Source organism: Hordeum vulgare, chromosome 7H (assembly GCF_904849725.1).
Source record: "Hordeum vulgare subsp. vulgare chromosome 7H, MorexV3_pseudomolecules_assembly, whole genome shotgun sequence".
Taxonomy (NCBI): Eukaryota; Viridiplantae; Streptophyta; class Magnoliopsida; order Poales; family Poaceae; genus Hordeum; species Hordeum vulgare.
In genome coordinates, this window is record NC_058524.1 from 531,600,683 (window position 1) to 531,619,926 (window position 19,244).

The 19,244-nt window shown below is 46.9% G+C and overlaps 1 protein-coding gene and 2 non-coding genes across 3 annotated transcripts; all 3 read right to left on the reverse strand.

Annotated features, from left to right (window-relative positions):
- Positions 1-1,826: 1,826 nt before the first annotated feature.
- LOC123414410 lies at positions 1,827-1,920 on the reverse strand. Its single transcript, XR_006614381.1, has one exon. It is a non-coding gene; the product is annotated as a small nucleolar RNA snR60/Z15/Z230/Z193/J17 (small nucleolar RNA).
- A 251-nt stretch (positions 1,921-2,171) lies between these two features.
- LOC123414499 lies at positions 2,172-2,267 on the reverse strand. Its single transcript, XR_006614443.1, has one exon. It is a non-coding gene; the product is annotated as a small nucleolar RNA Z43 (small nucleolar RNA).
- A 779-nt stretch (positions 2,268-3,046) lies between these two features.
- On the reverse strand, positions 3,047-9,328 carry LOC123407029 (110 kDa U5 small nuclear ribonucleoprotein component CLO-like). Its single transcript, XM_045100059.1, has 10 exons — positions 8,431-9,328; positions 6,502-6,570; positions 5,222-6,415; positions 5,045-5,143; positions 4,783-4,941; positions 4,456-4,541; positions 4,172-4,370; positions 3,956-4,066; positions 3,647-3,853; positions 3,047-3,552 (listed from the first exon to the last, which is right to left on the reverse strand). Exons 1-10 carry the CDS (start codon positions 9,193-9,195, stop codon positions 3,457-3,459), a joined length of 2,985 nt encoding a protein of 994 aa, XP_044955994.1. The 5' UTR covers positions 9,196-9,328; the 3' UTR covers positions 3,047-3,456.
- Positions 9,329-19,244: the final 9,916 nt, after the last annotated feature.

Genomic DNA, 19,244 nt, shown 5'->3' on the forward strand with positions numbered 1-19,244 from the left:
ACTATCCCTGCCATGGCGTACATGCCTCGATACATTTGAAGCTGCCCCATAGGCATATTTTGTTGATCAAAGGAAGTGTAAACATAAAAGAGTGCCAGTTCAAAAGTTGTAGTGTTCCCCGAGCTACAATCGTCTTTTACATGGGCTTTACATATCATGTACGGGATGCAAAAAAAATATTAGGTCGGCGGAAGCACCGATTGCAGATGAAGGAGTCAACAACGTCGATGGACACGAGTTGCGAGGCTGATCAACCCGCTGGTGATGGCTCAACCCTTATCTGAAATTGAACAACAATTAGCATGCATAAACAATAACTGAACGTCTTCTAATTTCTTAAGGAATTCGTCTTCCTTGCAATAAGAAGTATTGCAGAACTTCAAAAAAGATAGCCGTAATCAAGATCCTTCAAGCACATTCCCATGACGAACAGAAAAATGAAGCCTTCAGCACAATCCCATGACAAGCGGAAGAAAAAGGAGAACCGTGACCTACAGTATCGCTGGATGAGAGATCTGTATGGAGGGCTATGGATGACGTCGCCAGAGAACTTGAGCTTTGCGGCGCTGGAGGAGGGCAGTGCCATATTGGAGACCCTCACACTTTATCCATGGACCTGAAGAGTGGGGTGGACAACGTACAGAGGCCGCGCGATGGTGGTCAACACGACGACAACGCGACATGGGCGGAGATGGAGTGCGAGGCCAGCAATGATGTCCACGTCCAGGACCGCATCCACGACGACGCGACGTCTTCGATGGCGAAGACCGCAGCCATGACGAACACGAGAGGACGATGAGGGGAGCCGCAGTGGATAATTCTCGAGCGAAGGGATAGAGATTGGTTCGGCAGCGACAAGGTGGGGAAGACGGAGGATGGGACGAGTGTTCGTGGGTCAATTTTTTTATTCGTTAGGCAGTTTCTTCGAGCGGGGATGAGAGGAGCGGTGGGTGGTTTTTCCGATTTTTTTCCAATCATGCGTACGGGAGGGTGTGGAGAGGTCGATCGATAGAAGGAGGTCGAACCATCACGACGATGGCAGTTTGTCCTTTAATAGTAGAGACATAAGAGTGTGAGTAAGATAGGATGTAGTGACAGTGTTAATACTTATACATTATTGTTTATTGAAAAAGGCTTTCACCTCGCTTTATAAATAAAACAAACCACCAAAGCACAATGTCCAACAATAACCACAAGACAAACACACATACACACGGCGCACGCAAGTAGCACAAACACAAGGTACGCAGGTTCCGCTGAGGACACAACTTAACAAGCCCAAAGAAACAGAAAAATACAGCGGTGCCGAACAAGCTGCACGAACTTTGTACATAGGTGGTGGAGGAGGGGGCGGCGGCGCCAAGCACAGAGCCAACGCCCGAAGATTGGCAATGATGTTGTTGACGACGTCATGGTCTCGCGGACGGCTAAGCGGACGCCAAAGCTGCATAAAGCCACACATTTTGAAGACCGCGTCAATAGCATGTCGCAGAGGTAAACGTTGAATCACAAGCTTATTCCGTACCGTCCATAGTATACAGACAAGCAACCCAATAGTCAGTCACCTACTGGGGCGGAGATTCGGAGGCAAAGCCTGGAGTTCGGCGAAGAGGTCAGGGAAATTGTTGTGAGCCCAAGATCCGCCGACCACTTCGCGGATACACAAGAGAAGAAGATGTGATTCGAGTCTTCCTCCCTCCCACGGAGCGGACATAGGCCATCCCCGGGAATAAAAATGTGACTAGGAATATTAGAATCATAAGTGTAATGGTCGAACAAAAATGAACACGAGACTACATACGAATAGTTGGATCAAAAGATGTTGTAATTGTCATCAGCTATAGGAGCGAAAGACTATTTGTTCAAGTAATCATAGTTTGATCATCTGAACTATGCACTTGTAATCATCATCTGGCATTACAAGAACAAAATTAAAATAGCAAATAAAAAAATGTTTCCTTTTAGAAGACAACATTTTTTTCCTGTTCTTATTCATCCCCAAACGTTGCATAAGCTTCTCATAAGATTGATCAAACACGGTTGGCAATAAAGTTCACAACTCATAGGTAAGAAGCAACAATTTTGTAACATAATAATATGGATCGCCGACCATATTGGTTTTACACATAAAACAAATGAGACATCTGCCACCAAACATAAAAAAAAATAGAGGACTGGGAGTATAGATGATGATATAGTAGTATGGTCCGCAAGGCAAACAAATGCCAGCTACTACAAACCTCGCCAAATATCAATCTTCACTGTCCTCTCAAAAAATCAAACCCACCTTCTGGTCCTCTTGAATCAAGATAATAATGGACGAACCACATTCATCTTAACACACATGAGGGTTAAAATATTTCATTTGTGGTGTAAGAAACCTTTCATTAGTACTTTGTACATCTAATGAGTTAGTTCTGATGGTTATGAACTCCAAAAGTGAATTATTTCAAATAGTTATCTTACAAAAGTCCCGCTTCGGTGCACCCCCCTCAGAAATAGTATAAAGGACAATATATATGTGTGGACTGCGCTAGCCCTTTTCATCAGTTAGACATACTTTAAAGTATAGACTTACTCATTTTGCTCCGTATGTAATCTCCTAGTGAAATATTTAAAGAAGACTTATATTTAAAAACGGAGGGAGTAGATGAGAATTAGCAAATCTGGTGTTTAATACATGATGAAAATTAATCCAGATAGAAAACATGCTCACGAATTAACAGACCCCATCATGTAAAGAAATAGATGGAAGTTCATTTTCCTTTTCACTCTATATGGATTTTGAGTTTGCTAACCACATCATTTCCCTCTTCACTCTAACTCCCAATCTCTAACCAATGACTTTTAATCTCCTTGCCCCTAAACTCCATCCCCCACCTTCAAACCAAATGGGCCCTTATCCACCTATGCCCTGCATGCCGGGAATGGAGGGGACAGTGACAGAATACAAACCATGAAATTTAACAAAAACATTAAGCCTGAACCAGCATGGACATAAAGATACACATACACATACACCACCAAGGCACATTACCTCCAGTAATTCATCCTGATAAAAACACAGATTAAATAGGCAAGGCAAGATACAAAACTATCCTCCAGAATCTTGAAAAAATGCTCAGTGCTACAGTGGTTGTAGTATGTAAAGAAAAAATCAAACAAGAAAAGGTATCATCATCCCTGGAGATGTCATCGCATATCATAATTCAACACCAGTCTCAGCTCTCGGTCGATGGTTACACTAACTGGTTAGACGACGTAGATGTTAGAGCGATGGTACATACATGACTACAAATGGTACTTGGTCTACAATGATCCGTTATAAATAATACCCAACCATCAAAATGCTGCAAATTGCGTCTCCTTGAAAATCACGTCATGATAGCCCCATGGAAGTGATATGTTCCCAGTGCAAAAGGACAATGGACAATTGCAAGGGCTTCCATCATCAAACTACATCATCAAGTTGATATCTGCAGTCTGTTGCGCCAGCTCGTTCATCATGGCCTCGTCAAAGAACTTGTTGATGCTAACATCCTCGCTCATGCCCTGGAAAATGGGTGTGCATGCGATTAATTCTATGACCAGTTCAAAAGAGGCTATCATTGTATGTACGTTCGGTATATCTAGATGTATGTCTCACCTTCCTTCGCCTGGTCTTCACCATGAACTCACGGGCAAGGTGTTGGATGGGTGCCGGTTCCAGAGGCCGGAGGACAATGCCCTTGTCAAGAGGATCGCCAGGAACAATGGCCCAGTGGTCAAACACTGACACACAAAATGCTTGCCCCTGTGTATGGTATCTGAGATCTGTCTCAAACCCAAAAGACTCGATGACAGGTAAAAATGCCTGACAAACGTAGAAATTATACCATCAGCAAGAAAATCATACAAGTTTTATGCAAGGTAAAAATATAAGGCTGGATCAGAAGAAATATAACACACTTATTACCTTAACAACGTAAACTGGAGTGCCTGGCTTGGGTACATCGGCTGTCACATGGCCACGTCGCCGTGACAGAACCGTATATATAGCAGATACACAGTCAATTGGAGTTTGGATCTGCCGATGCCAAATGCACTCATTTGTGAGACCAGGTCATCAAATACACATGTTCTAGATAGTGATGATTAGTCTATGTACAAGAACCATGATTCCATGACTAACCTCAATATAATAAACAGGCTCCATAAGTCGAGGATTAGCCATCAGAAATGCTGAGTAGACAACCCGACGAGCTGTGGGGATTATTTGGCCGCCACCACGGTGCAGTGGTTCTGGAGCGATATTTGCATTTAGGATCTTGAACTTCACATTCCTAATTGGTTCATCACACAAGGGGCCTTCTCTAGCACCCCACTGAAACCTGAGGTTAGGGCAGCAAATAAAATGGTTAAGGAACTCACAAATATTCCGAAGGAAATTTGAATTAACAGAACAGAGTGCCCTACCCTTGAACAATTGAATCTTTGACTGCATTTAGCAAGTTCTTATCCACCTCAACCGAAAGAGAGTCATCCAGTAGAATGTTAGGACCCTGTATGTCAAAGTAAGATATGTTCAATCCACAAACTGGAAATACGATATGGATGAAACGAACTGATGGTCTGGTGGAAAGTTTGTGGCACGTGAACAACTCAACATCAACAGGAAACATTTAATCGGTGGGCTGGAGGGACTCATACAACTCTAACAACAGATGAGAGAACCCAACCAATAAGATCAAATTTGATACACGCCTACACAATGACAGGTCAGTAAGCAGTTTGCCATCTTACCTGCTTGTCGGGTCCAAAAGCCCATATTGACCTTGCTGCAAGCACATCCCACTGGTATCGTTGGCGAAAGAAGTCGGTGACTTCTTTCTGCCTTGAGTCAAGGCTGACAAGGCCATTCTCTATATCTTCTGCCAAGCCCTTCTCTAGTGGTTCAGCTAACTGCATGTTGTCACAGACAAAGAAAGCCGCAATTAGACCATGTGTGTTTGTTTACTATGATGAAGAAAGATGGGCACAAGAAAAGCCAAAAACAAAATCTAACCATGGTAATTTTGTTCCTCTTGTTGGGTGTTTCAGCAAAACATTTCATAGAGGAAGTATCAACAACTGTTTCACAAAATGTCACAACTGGATCTGCAACCTGTGTACAAACAAGGCAGCAAAGTAAAAATCTGGTTCAAAAAAGAAGGAAAAATAGACCAAGTGCATTGCTTTATACCTTCACTTCTACCTCAGAGTAAAGCTCTCTGAGGTCCTTCATTATAGAATCTAGATATAGCTCACCAGTCCCAAGTATAGTGTGTTCCCCTGACTCTTCTACCTTAGTAATAGCAAGAGGGTAACTCTTGCTAATTTTACGTAGACCTTCCACCATTTTAGGTAGCTCACTCGGGTTAAGAGGCTCAGCTGCTATCTTTACAACAGGTAAGGTATTGAAGCGTAGAGGCCTAAATATGTACACATCTTCATCCATGTTCATAGGACATATGGTTGCAGTTTTCATGATTGATGCATCCACGCCTTCAATAAGAACCCAAGAACCAGCAGGTGCCTTACTTATTGGAACACGGTACCGTGCCTGATAGACCCACAACTTGGTGACCTCTTTGACAGTCATATCCTCTTCATCATCGGGGGAATAACCTTCTCCAAGCACCCGAACTGTCTGACCAGTCTGTATTGTGCCACTATAAACTCGTCCAAAGGCATCAAAGACACTACAGTCAGGCTTAGGATACAGTTTTGTAACATTGACCATAAGAGGACCATGGGAATCACATTTCTTCATTGCATCCACAATGGAGGAATCTTGTTGACCGGTGTATATGTGTTCTATTTTCCTTGCAGCACCATCCTTAACATTGGGGATGTTTTTCACTAGCATGTCGGTAAAACCAGTAGCAGTGCCAAAAATTGAGCGGCAAGCAAGTCTCAGCAAAGGCCTAACATTAAGCTTATAAGCTGCATTGCTCAGTGTCACACCCAAGTCAGCTAGAGTTACTTCAAGAATTCTCTGTTGCTCTCCAACAACCTGACTGTAGATTTTATACAGAGGCTCAAGGATGAACTCAATGAATGACCTATTAGCTCCTGCTGCAGGCGGCTTCTTTTTGAAGGTTCTAGAGTTATGGTCATAATACAAATCTCCCCATAGACGAGATGCAAATTTCTCATGGTCAAACTGAATACCATGAATCTTCAAATAAAGATGCGCAAAAGATTGCAAGGTAAAAGACCAGCCAGCAGAACCACTCGCAAAGCAAACATTTCCAGCAGCAGGGTCTACCAGTTGAGTGCCACCTACTGTGGTAGAACAAGACGAGATTAGATCATTGATTGTGTCCAGTGTATGTCGTAGCTTAAAATACGCATCATTTGGGGGTAGCTTTAGCTCTGTTATCAGTCTGTCGACCTGTAAAACCACAACACGAAAGCATATGTCAGCTTCAGCTTGGAACTGAATTGTATTAGAAAAAAGTGGAACCAAGCAAAATGTACCTTGTTAATCACAACAACGATGGGAAGTCTTTCTTGGATTGCATGACGAATCGCCCTCTCAGTGTTTACCTACTCATCAATGGAGATAAATAAATATAAATATATATAGATGTTCCAATAAAAAGGAAAATTAACTTCCGCAATTTAATTCTGGGAATGCTAGCATGTATGCATGCAGCCAAGCTAAACCTGTTATTGGCAAAAGGAAAAAAACTCAACACCACCAACTTATATTCTGCTTCTAGTGCATGTTGCAGATTTGCAGTTTTTCATTTGAGTGAAAACAGTAGTGAAGGTCATTAACATGCAGCTTAAGGATATAAGGTCTTTTATATAAGCCCACTGTCCACCTAGTTTGAGCTAATACAAGACGAACAAGCTGACAAATAGATGTTTTGCTTGCCAGGCGTGTTGCTATGTTCTAATTTTGTGATAATATATGCTCCATTTTTAAGACAACACAACAGACACAATACAAAACAATGCTGATAATTTCAAGAAACAACACATTTTCAACATGCTACCTAGTGCAATGCTGATAATTTCAAGAAAACAACACATATTCAACATGCTACCTAGAGTCAACTCTACTTATTTCTCAATGCCTTTGTCATCAGCACATGCAGCTGTTGTTGTCCCAAATGCAGCACCAACAAACCACTTATAAGTTCCAACTGAATAAAAGGTTAAGCCAATGTTCAAAAAAGCGGAAAGCGTAAGCGAAGCGGAAGGCCACAGCTTAGAGCAATGGGTGCTTAAGCACAGCTTAACCGCGCTTAAGCGTTTTTTGAAATTGGCTAGAATTTGACATATTTTGAATAATAAACACAGGAAAATAGGAAACATGGCACATGTGTAATTGAATAGTATCTAAAATACAGTTCACACCATAGCGAATACGCATCAGGTTCACATGGCAAGCAAAATAACAACTAAAATGCAGTTCAGTTCAAATAGTCATAGCCTAATAGAGATCATGTGGCCATAATTTTGCCAGCGTATGAAGGAAATAGTTCCCAAAGATAGCATAACAATAAGATAAATGGGATATTGCCATTATTGCACAAGCAGACAAGCAAAATTAGTTCAAAAACAGTCAAGTCTGGCCAAATTAAAAAAAAGCTTAATCTACCGCTTAGGGCAAAAGCGAAGCGCTTTGCCATCTCTCAGCGCTTAAGAACGCTTTCTTGAAAACAGGGTTAAGCTCACATAAACCAAGTTAAACTAAAGCATTACCTATTTGCCTTCAGACTTGTTAGATGCAGGATAAATATCGCATGTTAAAACATGCAGATCTCCTGTTCTTATATAGTGCTAATATATTTGTAGCTTCAGTCTCCTGTTCTTAGGTGCCAGGCGACGACCAAACCAGCAGCTGGTAATTTACTCATTATCATGCCCTAAATTAATGTCTATACGCCAAATACACCCCTGAGGGTCAAAATTGCACAACTGCCTAGGCTCTTAAGTGTCCCTTAGGCACTAGGCGAAGACCAACCGCCATGCATACGCCTAGCACTATTTTGAACCAGCCATGTCATTCATTGTATTCTTCAGATGCTTGGGTAAGATGTGGTTCTTGTAATACTGATACACATATGTTTTATCCACCTCCAACAAGAAAAAGGGAAATAACTCATTCTTGAAAAGAAATCCAATGAACTTGTGAAGCTGTAAAGATGTATCCCTAGCAAGTCTCTTGTCAAAATGAATTATGATGAACAACCCATATCTCACATTCAGACAGATGCAATTGCCATAACCTTATCTAACATTTAAAAAACGTCACAGCACTAATTCCAGTTTAATACTCATTTAAAAAAACGTCATAACCTTATTTAACATTCAGTACTACCTACTTCGATATAGCAAACAGAGTTCAATCCCAGTTGAGCAGAGATGTATAAAGCAATTGGATCAGTGAATTACCATGACGCCCTCAGCAGCATCGACAACAAGCACAGCCCCATCCGCTAGCCTGAGCGCAGCAGTCATCTCGTCTGAAAAATTGACATGCCCAGGCGTGTCCATGATATTGCAGAGATAGGACTTGCCATTCCCCGACTCGAGCACGAGTGACATGGGCACAGCCTTGATGGAGACCCTGCGCTCCTGCTCGTCGACCCGGGTGTCTGTGAACCGGATGTGGCGCTCGCCCTCGGAGTCAAATGTGTCCACCTCGTGGGTCTGCTCCACGAGCATGTCCATGAACACCGTCTTCCCGTGCTGCAGGTGGCCCACGAGCGCCACATTGCGGACCAGCAGCGGGTTGGAGGCGAGGCCGAGGATGAAATCGGTGGAGGCGTAGGTGGAGGTCGCGCCGGCGCGGGTGCCGACCTCGAACTTGACGACGCGGGGCGGCGCGACGATGGGCTTCTCGAGCGCCTGCTCGTCCTCGTCCATGACGAGCGCCTCGACGCCCGGGCCGTAGACCTCCTCGGCGGTGGGGTAGTACTTCTTGTCCTCGGCGAGGACGACGGCGTTCTGGGCGGCGTCGGCGTAGTCGTCGTCGTCGACGTCCATGAGGGCGGCGGGGCGGCGGGAGCCGGGGGAGCCGGACGGGGAGCGCGCCGGGGAGGGGGAGCGGGACTGCGAGGGGGACGGGGAGGCGTCGGCGTCCGAGTCATCGGCGTCGGAGTCGGCGAGCGCCGGGCCGATGTAGTTGCCGAACTCGTCGTAGAGGCTGTCGTCCATGGCGGCGGGATCGGGGGCGGGGGCGGGCTAGGGTTTTGGGGCCGCCGGAAGGAGGCGGGGGAGGTTTGGGATTTGGGGTGAGAGGGAAGAGGAGGGAGGCGGTACAGCACAACGGGGTAAAGTGAGGTCCAAACCGGCATACGCGAGGGCGAGGGTCCGGTCGTCTTTTGGATCGGGATCATGCCGCTGGGCGCAGGAGACAGGAGCGAGGAGCGGTGAAAACTGCGGTAATCTTCTACTCCCTCCGTTCTTAAGTCTTTTTAAAGATTTCACTAATGGACTACATACGGATGTATATAGACATACTTTAAAGTGTAGATTTACTCATTTTGCTCTGTATATAGACCCCTAGTGAAATCTTTTAAAAGACTTATATTTAGGAACGGAGGGAGTATGCTGTAACAGCTACAGTACATGCAACTATGCCACAAAAGTAAATTATGGTTGTAAGTTATAAATTACATTGTTTTTACATTATTCTATGGGTGCAAACATCACATCATTAATTCATGCATTTTATTCAGAAGTTATCTTTTGCATTAGAATTTTATTGAAGATATATGTTTTCGTCGCTTCTATCATTTCTACGTAGTTTACATTCATATTCTTGTTAGAAATGGCATTCTTTTAACAGTAATTCAGTTTTTACTTTTTATACCCTTTGTATTTTCTTCATTTTAAGTTTAGATTTTCTTTCCATCGGTTATAGATATTCTTTAACAACCTTTATGCATTCTTTTGACAAGGTTTCCGCAGCAACGCGTCGGGCATCCTCTAGTTAAAAAGAAAAGTGGGTTAATTTATCTAGGACGCGGCTAGGCACCAATTGATTGCTGGGTAGGGATTCCTAGCAACCAGTCATATTAGGTAAGTATTGGTCCCCGTCATCGTGTCCGTACAAAAAAAGAAGGAGGCCGAGCCACGCTCGCGGTCAACCCCCACGCGCTTCTCATCGCGACTGTAAGGCTGAGTTGGTCCCTCCCCACCTCGTGACTCTGTCTGGTCCCTCCACATCTCTCTACCCGCCCCTTCCCCCTCTCACGTCTTCTTGGATCTTCTTCTTCCCTAAATTACGTGTGAGGACCAAATCGTCATGGATCTGAATCATTAGAGCTTCTAAAAGCATCAGTAACACACACAAAATATATGTTGTCATCTACAAGAGGAAGGAGGTGCGATCTCTTACTCTTATCCCTGCTTTTGGGCTTGTTCATTATGATTCTCCAACCCTCTCATCTATTAAACCTGAATCTCCATGAGTGTATGGGTATGGATTGTTACATGTACCTTTCCTGAAAGAAAAAATTGATAGTTAAGCAACTGTAGTGCGATAGTTAGGCAAAAAGTAGTGAGATTGGTGAGCAGTTGTATTGCTACACGCGGATGCTGTCAATTGTGGAAGATTTATAGCAATTGTTGTCAGAGTTGTAGACAACTTTAGTGCAATGGTTAGGCAAAAGCAGTATGATTGGTGAGCAACTGTACTGCTACACGCAGGTGTTGTCAACCGTAGAAGGCTTATATCAAGTGTGTCAGACTTGTAGGCAATTGTAGTGCAATGGTTAGGAAAAAGTAGTGCGGATAGAAGTTGTGCTGTAAGAGAAATAGATCTGTTATATGGACAAAAAACAGTAAAAAATACCAAGCAAATTGGATTGCTTTGTTTAAGCAAATGTTGTTAGGATGGTAAGCAACTATTGTCTTATAATTTATGCTATAAACTCTAAAAGCTTTTAGCAATAGTTGATAAACTTCCAAGCAACCGACTATGTGACAACAAACAGCTTCTATAGATCAATTTCTTGATTTGCGTGACAACAAGCAAATTTCTAGAGGTGAATGATTACATACATAGTCATGGAACCTACATAATGGCAAAAACCAACTCCGACCTTAAAAATGAGCAACTTGGGGGATCCTACCGCTCGACGCAGGAGACATGAGCGAGGAGCGGTGAAAACTGCGGTAGGAAAATAGGGTCATTTTTATTTAATTTTTAGGGAAAACAACTTATTTTCTACCATACTATAGCTTTATAAAAGTCATACACTTAAAATTACAAAGAAACTATCAATCACCGCGAACAACAAGCGTAGCTCACACACCACTCGCGAACAAGTTTACACAAAGACAACACTATAAAGCAAGCTAGTACTTCCTTCATTTCCTTATACAAGGCTACAATGAAAAATACATTTTGCATCTATACAAGGTCACTAACATTAAATAAGACAAAAATTAATGACGTTTCTCCGTACTAGTAACTTGTTTAATACTTGCATGCATGTAGTCATAATGACACGCGGCTACTTCCCTCTTATTTCTTTCTTACATGCATACGCCATATTAATGATCCTGCTAAAAGAAAAGAAAAGCTGGCTTGTAAAGTAGTCACTAAACTCTACTGTGGTACCTGTAATTTGAGTTGGTGGCCTTGTATAAGGGAATGGAGAGAGTACAACACAAAAGAGCCCATCCTCACACACAAACAACGACGAGTCTATTTGGTGTTGGGGCGGGAGGGAGGTTAACACGCTCAAGATACTTTGAAAAGCCTAGCCCAGCCCAACACCGCACGTTTGATCGTTTCATCCAACGTTCCAGAGGGACACAGGGTCACACGTAGAGAGCCCGAGACCACGCTCACGGTCGCCCGCCATGTCTTTCGTGCCCTAGTCGTCGCCAGCTGTTGGAACCTCTTCATCGCGTCGTGTCGTCGTCCTCGACGGAGACCAGCCAACCTTCACTAATCCTAAGCTCCCAACCAACCCAAGTCCCCAACGTCTCACTGAGGCCTTGTTTGGTGCGCAGGGTTTGAGGAGGTTTGTAGGGGATTATCCTCGAGGGGATCAGAAACCCCACGATTCCCTGCATGTTCATTTGGTGGACAGGGTTTGTGATGAGCAAACCCCTTCAATCCTCTCTAACCCCCCTCGATTTCTTCCTACCCACGCGGCTCGGAAACCTTGTCTCATGGCTCGGGGATTTGGCAATTGAGGGGATTTGAGAGGATTGGGTGGAAGGAAGGGATTCACCCAATCCTCTGACCCCCCCCCCTCCACAATCCTCTCCAACCCCTTCCTACCAAACAAGGCCTGAAGGTGCTCATCCCATCCCCAACACCTCGTCTGGTGGCATCCTTGTCTGCTCCGACGGCAACGGCAAGGCTGTGGCCATGGGTTAGGGGGCTTGGTCGTCCTCTTGCTCACCGTTGACCAGCATGTGTTGAACGGGTCCAGGCTCTAACGTAGTTCAATCACCTCTGATGTTGCTGCTCTTCTCTAAAAGGCTGAAGGTTGTATTCACCTTTAGTTTTTAGTTTCAGTATTTCAAATTTCACACTTTAGCTAGCTAGCGTGTGATTACTGATTCATAGTAGCTAGTTAGTTGTACAGTGGTTGGTGTTGGTGGTTGTTAACATCCTAAAATTAATCCATCTATCCATCGTTATTCTTGTTTGTAATGAAGAGAAAGAGGGCTTTGCACAGTTGGTTTGCAAACGATTCAAAAGCCAACCCTGTTGTTCCCGAACCCAATACTCCCCCAATTGATGTTGTTGTTCGACCAGCCCCAGTTGAGAATATAATGCACCCAACTCCAACAAATGATACTAGTAATCCCTCAATCGATGCTGACGAGCACTACCCCTGCTACAAATGAGAGTACTAATCCCTCAACCGATGAGAGCACTACCCTCCCCCCCCCGAGACAAATGAGAGTACCAATCCCCCAAATAATGAGAGCACAAACCAACCACGAGGAAACATGTATTGGAATTCCATAAGTCGGATATTTGGTGATCCGACTAATCGAATACCAATAGAAGACTATGCTTGTGAAATTCAGAGTGAAGTGGGAAAAGCGTATTTGTTGAGAGGAAGAAACAAAGCTACCAGGCATAAATTTGAAGTGGGATTTGTCGGCGTTCTGGGAACGGGGGTACCCAGACCTGCTTGCCTGCGGCCCAGGGAGGGCCCGCTTCGTCAACACATGAACGACTCGGACGGCCCCTCCCGGGACAAGGCCCTCGCGAGGGGCCAAGCCTCACAAGGAGGAGCAACGTCAAGACCCGCAGGGGGCCTCCTCAGGACCCCTCCGGAGCAGCGAACGTTCTGAGGCAAGGCCCAACCTCAGGAGTCAAGGGTGACGCCAGGAAGGGACAAGCGAGCAGTAGATGGCAGGACGGAGCAGTTTCCCCTTTGGTGCAAAAGAGGCAGGAGCATACACGGGTTCCAAAGGCATCTTTCAAAGGTTTCCCTCCTGGTGCAACAAAGCCGCAACCGCTCGCCAGTAGGGCAAACGTCACCCACAGGTCCGTCTATGCAGCGCGGACAGTTACTTTGCAGGCGAAGACCACCTTTGGGCACGGGAGCATGTTCCCGTGTTCCCCTTCAAAATTGGCCACTGTGAGATCCCTTCTCGCCGAAGCTATGAGGGAAGAGGACCCGAGCCTTCGCTATAAATAGAGAGGGTAGGATACTTGAGAGAGGAGGTTCATTTAGACGGTAGAACAATACACCTAGCCGCTTGCCTCCGGAGGCTCGAGAGCACTGTACTAATTCATCTACCACCTCCGCGAGAGGCAATCCACCAAAAGAAGGAGTAGGGTTTTACTCTTCGCAGCGACCCGAACCTGGGTAAACTGTTGTGTTTTGTGTTCCCCTCGCCATCGAGCGAGTCCTTCGTCGTTTCCATCGAGTAGTGGGATAGGCGAGGCAAAGCAGGGAGAGACCTTCATACACGCCCCAGTGTTCGAGTCCTTAGGGTTTTGAGGAGCCCGAAATCCAACTTTTGTCGCGCCAGGTAGGGGGCGTGTCGAGGTCTCCCCAAAGTTCGGCCCACCGAAACTGACCGCACCCATGGCGGGGAAACAACGAGTCCGCGTGGAGAGGCAGGTTGCCCGCGTGGGCGGGCCACGGCGCCCAGCTGCCCCCCTCCACCTCGAGGGCCAACGACCATGCTGGTCAGGCTTCAGGCGGGTGCCGGGGTTTGCCACCTTCACCAATCGTACAACATCCCCGCGTCGCCCCGGCTCTTCCGCGCGTCCCGCTGGCCCCTCCCCTCGTCCGAGCTTGCCAACACCCGACACACAGGCATGGCGCGCTACTGGTGGCGTACGAGCTCAGGCGTCAGCGCACTGCACGCCACCGCCATATCAGAGGCCACGCGCGCCCCCTCGGGCTCTTCGCCGCCGACGAAACCCGACCTCGCTCCCGCGTGAGCCGTGCTTGTCAACCCGCGTCGCCAGGACTTGCAACAGAAGGACCGCGCAGGCGCGCCCCGAACATCCATCGGGGCTCACCCCTATAGGGGATCAGGCGGGAGCAGATGGGGGTGCAAGACTCGACCCCACTGGGAGGGCGCCACCTAGCTTTCCCCGGCACGCTTCACAGAGCGGGGAGAGAGTACCATAGGCTCGACTACATGAACCCTCGGGGGCTCACGTGGACCGACGACAACAGTACCAGCACATCTACGGGCCACGGAGGAGACCACGCGGGCCGTCACTACAGCAGGAGGCACGAGCGCGACCCCATGGAACGCCCCCGCGCGAACAGGTATGAACAACACTATGGGGGTGATCCGAGGGGGTGGCCCCACGAGGGTGCTGTGACAGCCCGATGCCGACGTTCCAGAAGATTCCCCTTTCTTTCCGTTTTCGTCGTGTGTCTGTTTTCTTTTGTCACATCATCATCGCATCATGCGCATCATCAGCATTGCATCGGCATCCCGTTGCCGCCCGTTTTCAAAACTTGCATCCGTTAGTAGTTGCCGGTTCTCGACGTTGTCCGTTCTGAGTCCGGCCGCACTCGCACGCGCCCGCGGCACCGTCGAAACCCTGTTTTAAAAGTGTGCGCTAAACTTTCTCTGATCGGGGTGAAACTCGGCATGCGGTCGTGATTAGTTATAGCTAGGCCGCCTGTCGAATTTCGTCGTGATCGGAGACCGTCTGGTACCCGAACAGTCGACCGTAGCGGCACCGTATTTGGTCTACCGTCGGACGTCTGTCGGTGTTTAAAAAAATCGTTGCCGTGCCGCCCGTTTTCCTCTCGTCTCCAGTATACCACTCTTCAGAGGCACTCACCCATTCCCGCGCGCGGAATCATTCGATTCCGACCGCACGGTTGGATCCGGTACGCGATTCCGGTTAAACTAGCCCCCCATTTGCCTATAAATAGACCCCCGTGCTTATTTTCAGAAAGCACCCTCCTTTGCCTCGAAAAGCGTGCAAACCCTAGTCTCTCCCACCTCCTCTCTCCTCCCGCGGGCCTGCCAGGCCCAGATCAGGCCCAGCCGAGCCCATCCGCCGCCGAGGAGCTCCCTGTGCCCCAATCTCCCCGTGCCCTGAGCTCCTGCTCCTGCCGCCTCCGGCCCCGATCCGGTGCCTGAGCCCCGCCGCCTGCCTTCGTCGCCTCGCCGCCGCTGCAGAGCCGTGCCTCGCTGCAACCCCTTGATCCGCCGCCGCCTGTGGAACCGTGCGCCACAGCTCGCCTCCGGCCAGCCCGCGCCGCCGCCATGCGCCGCCGCTGCTTTCCCCGATGTGCGCCCAGATCCGGCCGGCCCACGCCGTCACTCGGCCTCCCGTGAGGTGCCTCGCCGGATCCCTGCGCCGCCGTGGAGCCCGCCGGCAGCCGCCGCCCCGCGTCGTCCCGTCGGTGTCTCCAGGACCCGCCGCCATCGTTATGCCCTCGCCTCGACCGGGGAACGGGAGAACGACGAGGGGCGTCGCAGCAGCCCTCCAGCGCCTAGTTGGTCCCTGCGCCAGCCGGCCCAGCAGGTCACCGCAGCCGCCCCCCACCAGCAGCTGGCCTCGGCCCGCCTCGCCTCCACCGCGCCAGCGGCCTGCTCCCTCGCCCACGTGGGTCGGCCGACCAGGCCAAGGCCTACTAAGGTGAGAGCCCATGTTCCTACCTCCCCTGCCTCTTTTCCTCGCCCCAGGCAAGCATTAGTTAAACTACGCCATGTCCCTGTAGGCCCGTTAGTTATTTATGTGGTTTTCGGAATAATTAAATTCCAGAAATAACCGTATATTAAAACGCCCGTAACTCTTATTCCGTTAGTCGGATCGCGGTGATTTGGATATGTATTTCGTGAAGTTTTACGCGTAGATTACGTTTGTGCACCTTGCATATTTGTTTGACATAGTTTAGCGTGCCAAATGCATAGATTAACGTGTTGTCCTATTATGTTTATGTCCCGTATTTATTTTTTCGCGCAAGTCCCGTTAGCTCGTATGCCGTAGGTTAAATGCCCATGTTTTAGGAACCATTTTTCCATGTATTTTAGAGCAGTCATTTGTATTTTTGCGTGTAGGGAATTGCGCTAGTTTATTTTTCCGTGTCTAGGCCATTATCTCGCATTTTCGCGTGGTAATATTTTTGAGTTGCAACCCCACATATTTTATATGTTTTCGGGGTAGAAAAATCCATGTGATTTTTTTGTGCAATTAGTTTTAGCTTTTGAGCAAGTTAGTTTGCGCGATATTTTTGCTACGTTGCCCTCTTGTCTTTTTCGTAGGATTTATTCCGTGCTCCGTTTGATTAAGTTGTCAACTAGAGAGTTGATCTTGGATGTTTTGTCTAGCCCCTGGTATTTTTGGTTGTAATAGATATGCGTGTTTTGGTGTGGTTTGCTTGCTCTCAAGTTGCTAGAAATAGTGCTGATTTGGAGGTGCTGAAATATTTCTAAGTCTGGAATCTGTTATATTTTGTTGCTGTCTTGTGTTGCGTGTCTCTAGTAACCGTAGCTCCGTTCTATGTTCCGCGTGTTAACCGACTAGAATGACTTGTAGATTCACCCGCTTCACCCCTTTGCCATGTTAACAACCTTTTAATATTGCCGAGTACCTAATCGGGATAGAACTAAATAACTAACGTGGAGTTTCGTCAATATGCAACTCGTTGCATATTGAACTTCACTTAATGTGTAGTGTATATTTGTGTGAATTGTCATGCCGTGACTTGCATGTTTTCAGCTGCTCATGCATCATATGTGTTGTGCATCGTGTGGTGTATAACGTGTGATGACTTGTGTTTCCGGTTTGCTTCGTTTCGATAGAGTTCCGCAAGCGTGTCGGATTGTGAGGAACCGTTCGACTACGTCGGTTCGTCTGCTTCACGGAGGCATTCTTCTTCCAAGCGGGATCTGAGGCAAGATGACCATTTCCCCACATACCATTACTATCATTGCCATGCTAGTTTCATCGCTTCTCTCGCTTATGTCTCGTTGCCTACCACGTGTTAAATATCAGCCTCTCAACAATGCCATGAAACCTTCAACTGTTCAACCTAGCAAACCACTGACTGGCTATGTTACTGCTAGCTTAACCGTGTTGATAGCGTTGCTAGTTGCAGGTGCAGTTGCTTCCATGTGATAACATGGGTTCCTTGTCTTATCACCATATTTAATGCTATTTAATTTAATGCACCTATATACTTGGTAAAAGGTGGAAGGCTCGGCCTTTCTAGCCTGGTGTTTTGTTCCACCTTGGCCCCCTTGGTTTCCGGCTACCTGTGTTATGTTCCATAAATGAGCGCTCCTAACACGATCGGGGTTGTTATGGGGACCCCCTTGATAATTCATTTTAGATTAAAGCTGGTCTGGCAAGGCCCAACATTGGTACTGCATTTGCCTAATCACCTAATAAAATTGCATAGGGACTTTCCGGACCCCGAGGATAATTTAATCAACCCCCGGGCCAGTGCTCCGCATGAGTGTTGGTCCACCCACCTAGTAGTCGGCGGTGCCACCTCGGGGCAACTCGAGGTTTGGCTACCGTTGTTAGAGCATATATCTCCATATGTGGTTTTGGTAATTGATGACAATTCCTATGGACTAATGGTTGCCTTAAGTTATATTTATAGGATTTGTCCATAGGCACTTCTTGAAGTCCATCTGTTGGGTTCAAGGAGTTTATATGATGACCAAGATGGTATTCAAGGTATTATCCAAAGAATGGTCATAGAGACACTAGGTTGATCAAGATCTGAGACAAAGAGTAAATCAAGATGATCAACACACAAAGCGTATAAGATGTACCGAGAGGGATCAAGTGATCCCATGGTATGGTAAGCATTGTCCATTACGTGTTTGTGTACTAACCCATGGTCTTTGTGAGACTCCTATGTGGGGGTTAGGTGTGCTTCCATGGGCTTGCGTCAAAAGGAAGATCTCATACAACTCATGAAGGATGACGTCAAGTGGTGATCGTCATCAAGATTGTGGTGTGCAAGTTCAAGTGGATTAGCACGAATATATCACTGAAACTATTGTTAATGATCATGTGTTGATAAGGACAAGCTCATGTGCTAACAAGGACAAGATCAAGATAAGCATTCCTGAGCACTACATGCTTGATTCTTGTGGATGTTCACATGGTGGACAAATGAAGATGAATACATAAGCTAGGCTTTCCACATTGTGTATGAGAGAGCTGCTTGAAGACTTCATCATGTCTTGCTTTCAACTTGAGCCAAGGAGGAACAACAACATCAAGCTCAAGTGAAAGGGCTAACTCAAAGGTATCAGTTCCTTTGACGTTAGTGGTGCGGAGTGATGATCAGCGACTAAAAGTATACACTCAAGTATGGATCATCGGTACCCCTTTTATAATTCTTGAGTCTTTAGGGATCCCGCACTATTAAGAGGGGATCACAGGTTTTGTGATGAACTTGCTAAAACTAGATATCCACTATTCTGCTCTTACCACATCTCCACTGCTCTGATGTTATCAGAAAACAGGACCAATGACTCGGACATCCGGCCTCCTCCGGACGTCCGAGGCCCGGACATCCGGCCTCCTCCGGACGTCCGAGGCCCGGAGGTCCGACCAGCTTCGGAAATCCGGAACTATGCACCACAGAAACTTGAGTTCTATAACTCGGATTTCCGGCTCCCTCCGGACATCCGAGCGCCGGACGTCCCACCAGCTTCGGAAATCCGGAACCCTGCACCAGAAGGACATAAGCTCTATAACTCGGATTTTCGGCTCCCTCCGGACGTCCGAGGCCCGGACGTCCGAGGCCCGGACGTCCGAGGCCCGGACGTCC

Excerpts from the sequence above, each read along its gene's own strand:
- LOC123407029 (XM_045100059.1), bottom strand. The coding sequence starts at position 9,195 with ATGGACGACAGCCTCTACGACGAGTTCGGCAACTACATCGGCCCGGCG. Across the intron at positions 4,542-4,782 it reads CTTTTGGACCCGACAAGCAG|GGTCCTAACATTCTACTGGA; the intron begins GTAAGATGGCAA and ends TTTGACATACAG. Across the intron at positions 4,067-4,171 it reads AGCCTGTTTATTATATTGAG|ATCCAAACTCCAATTGACTG; the intron begins GTTAGTCATGGA and ends TGGCATCGGCAG.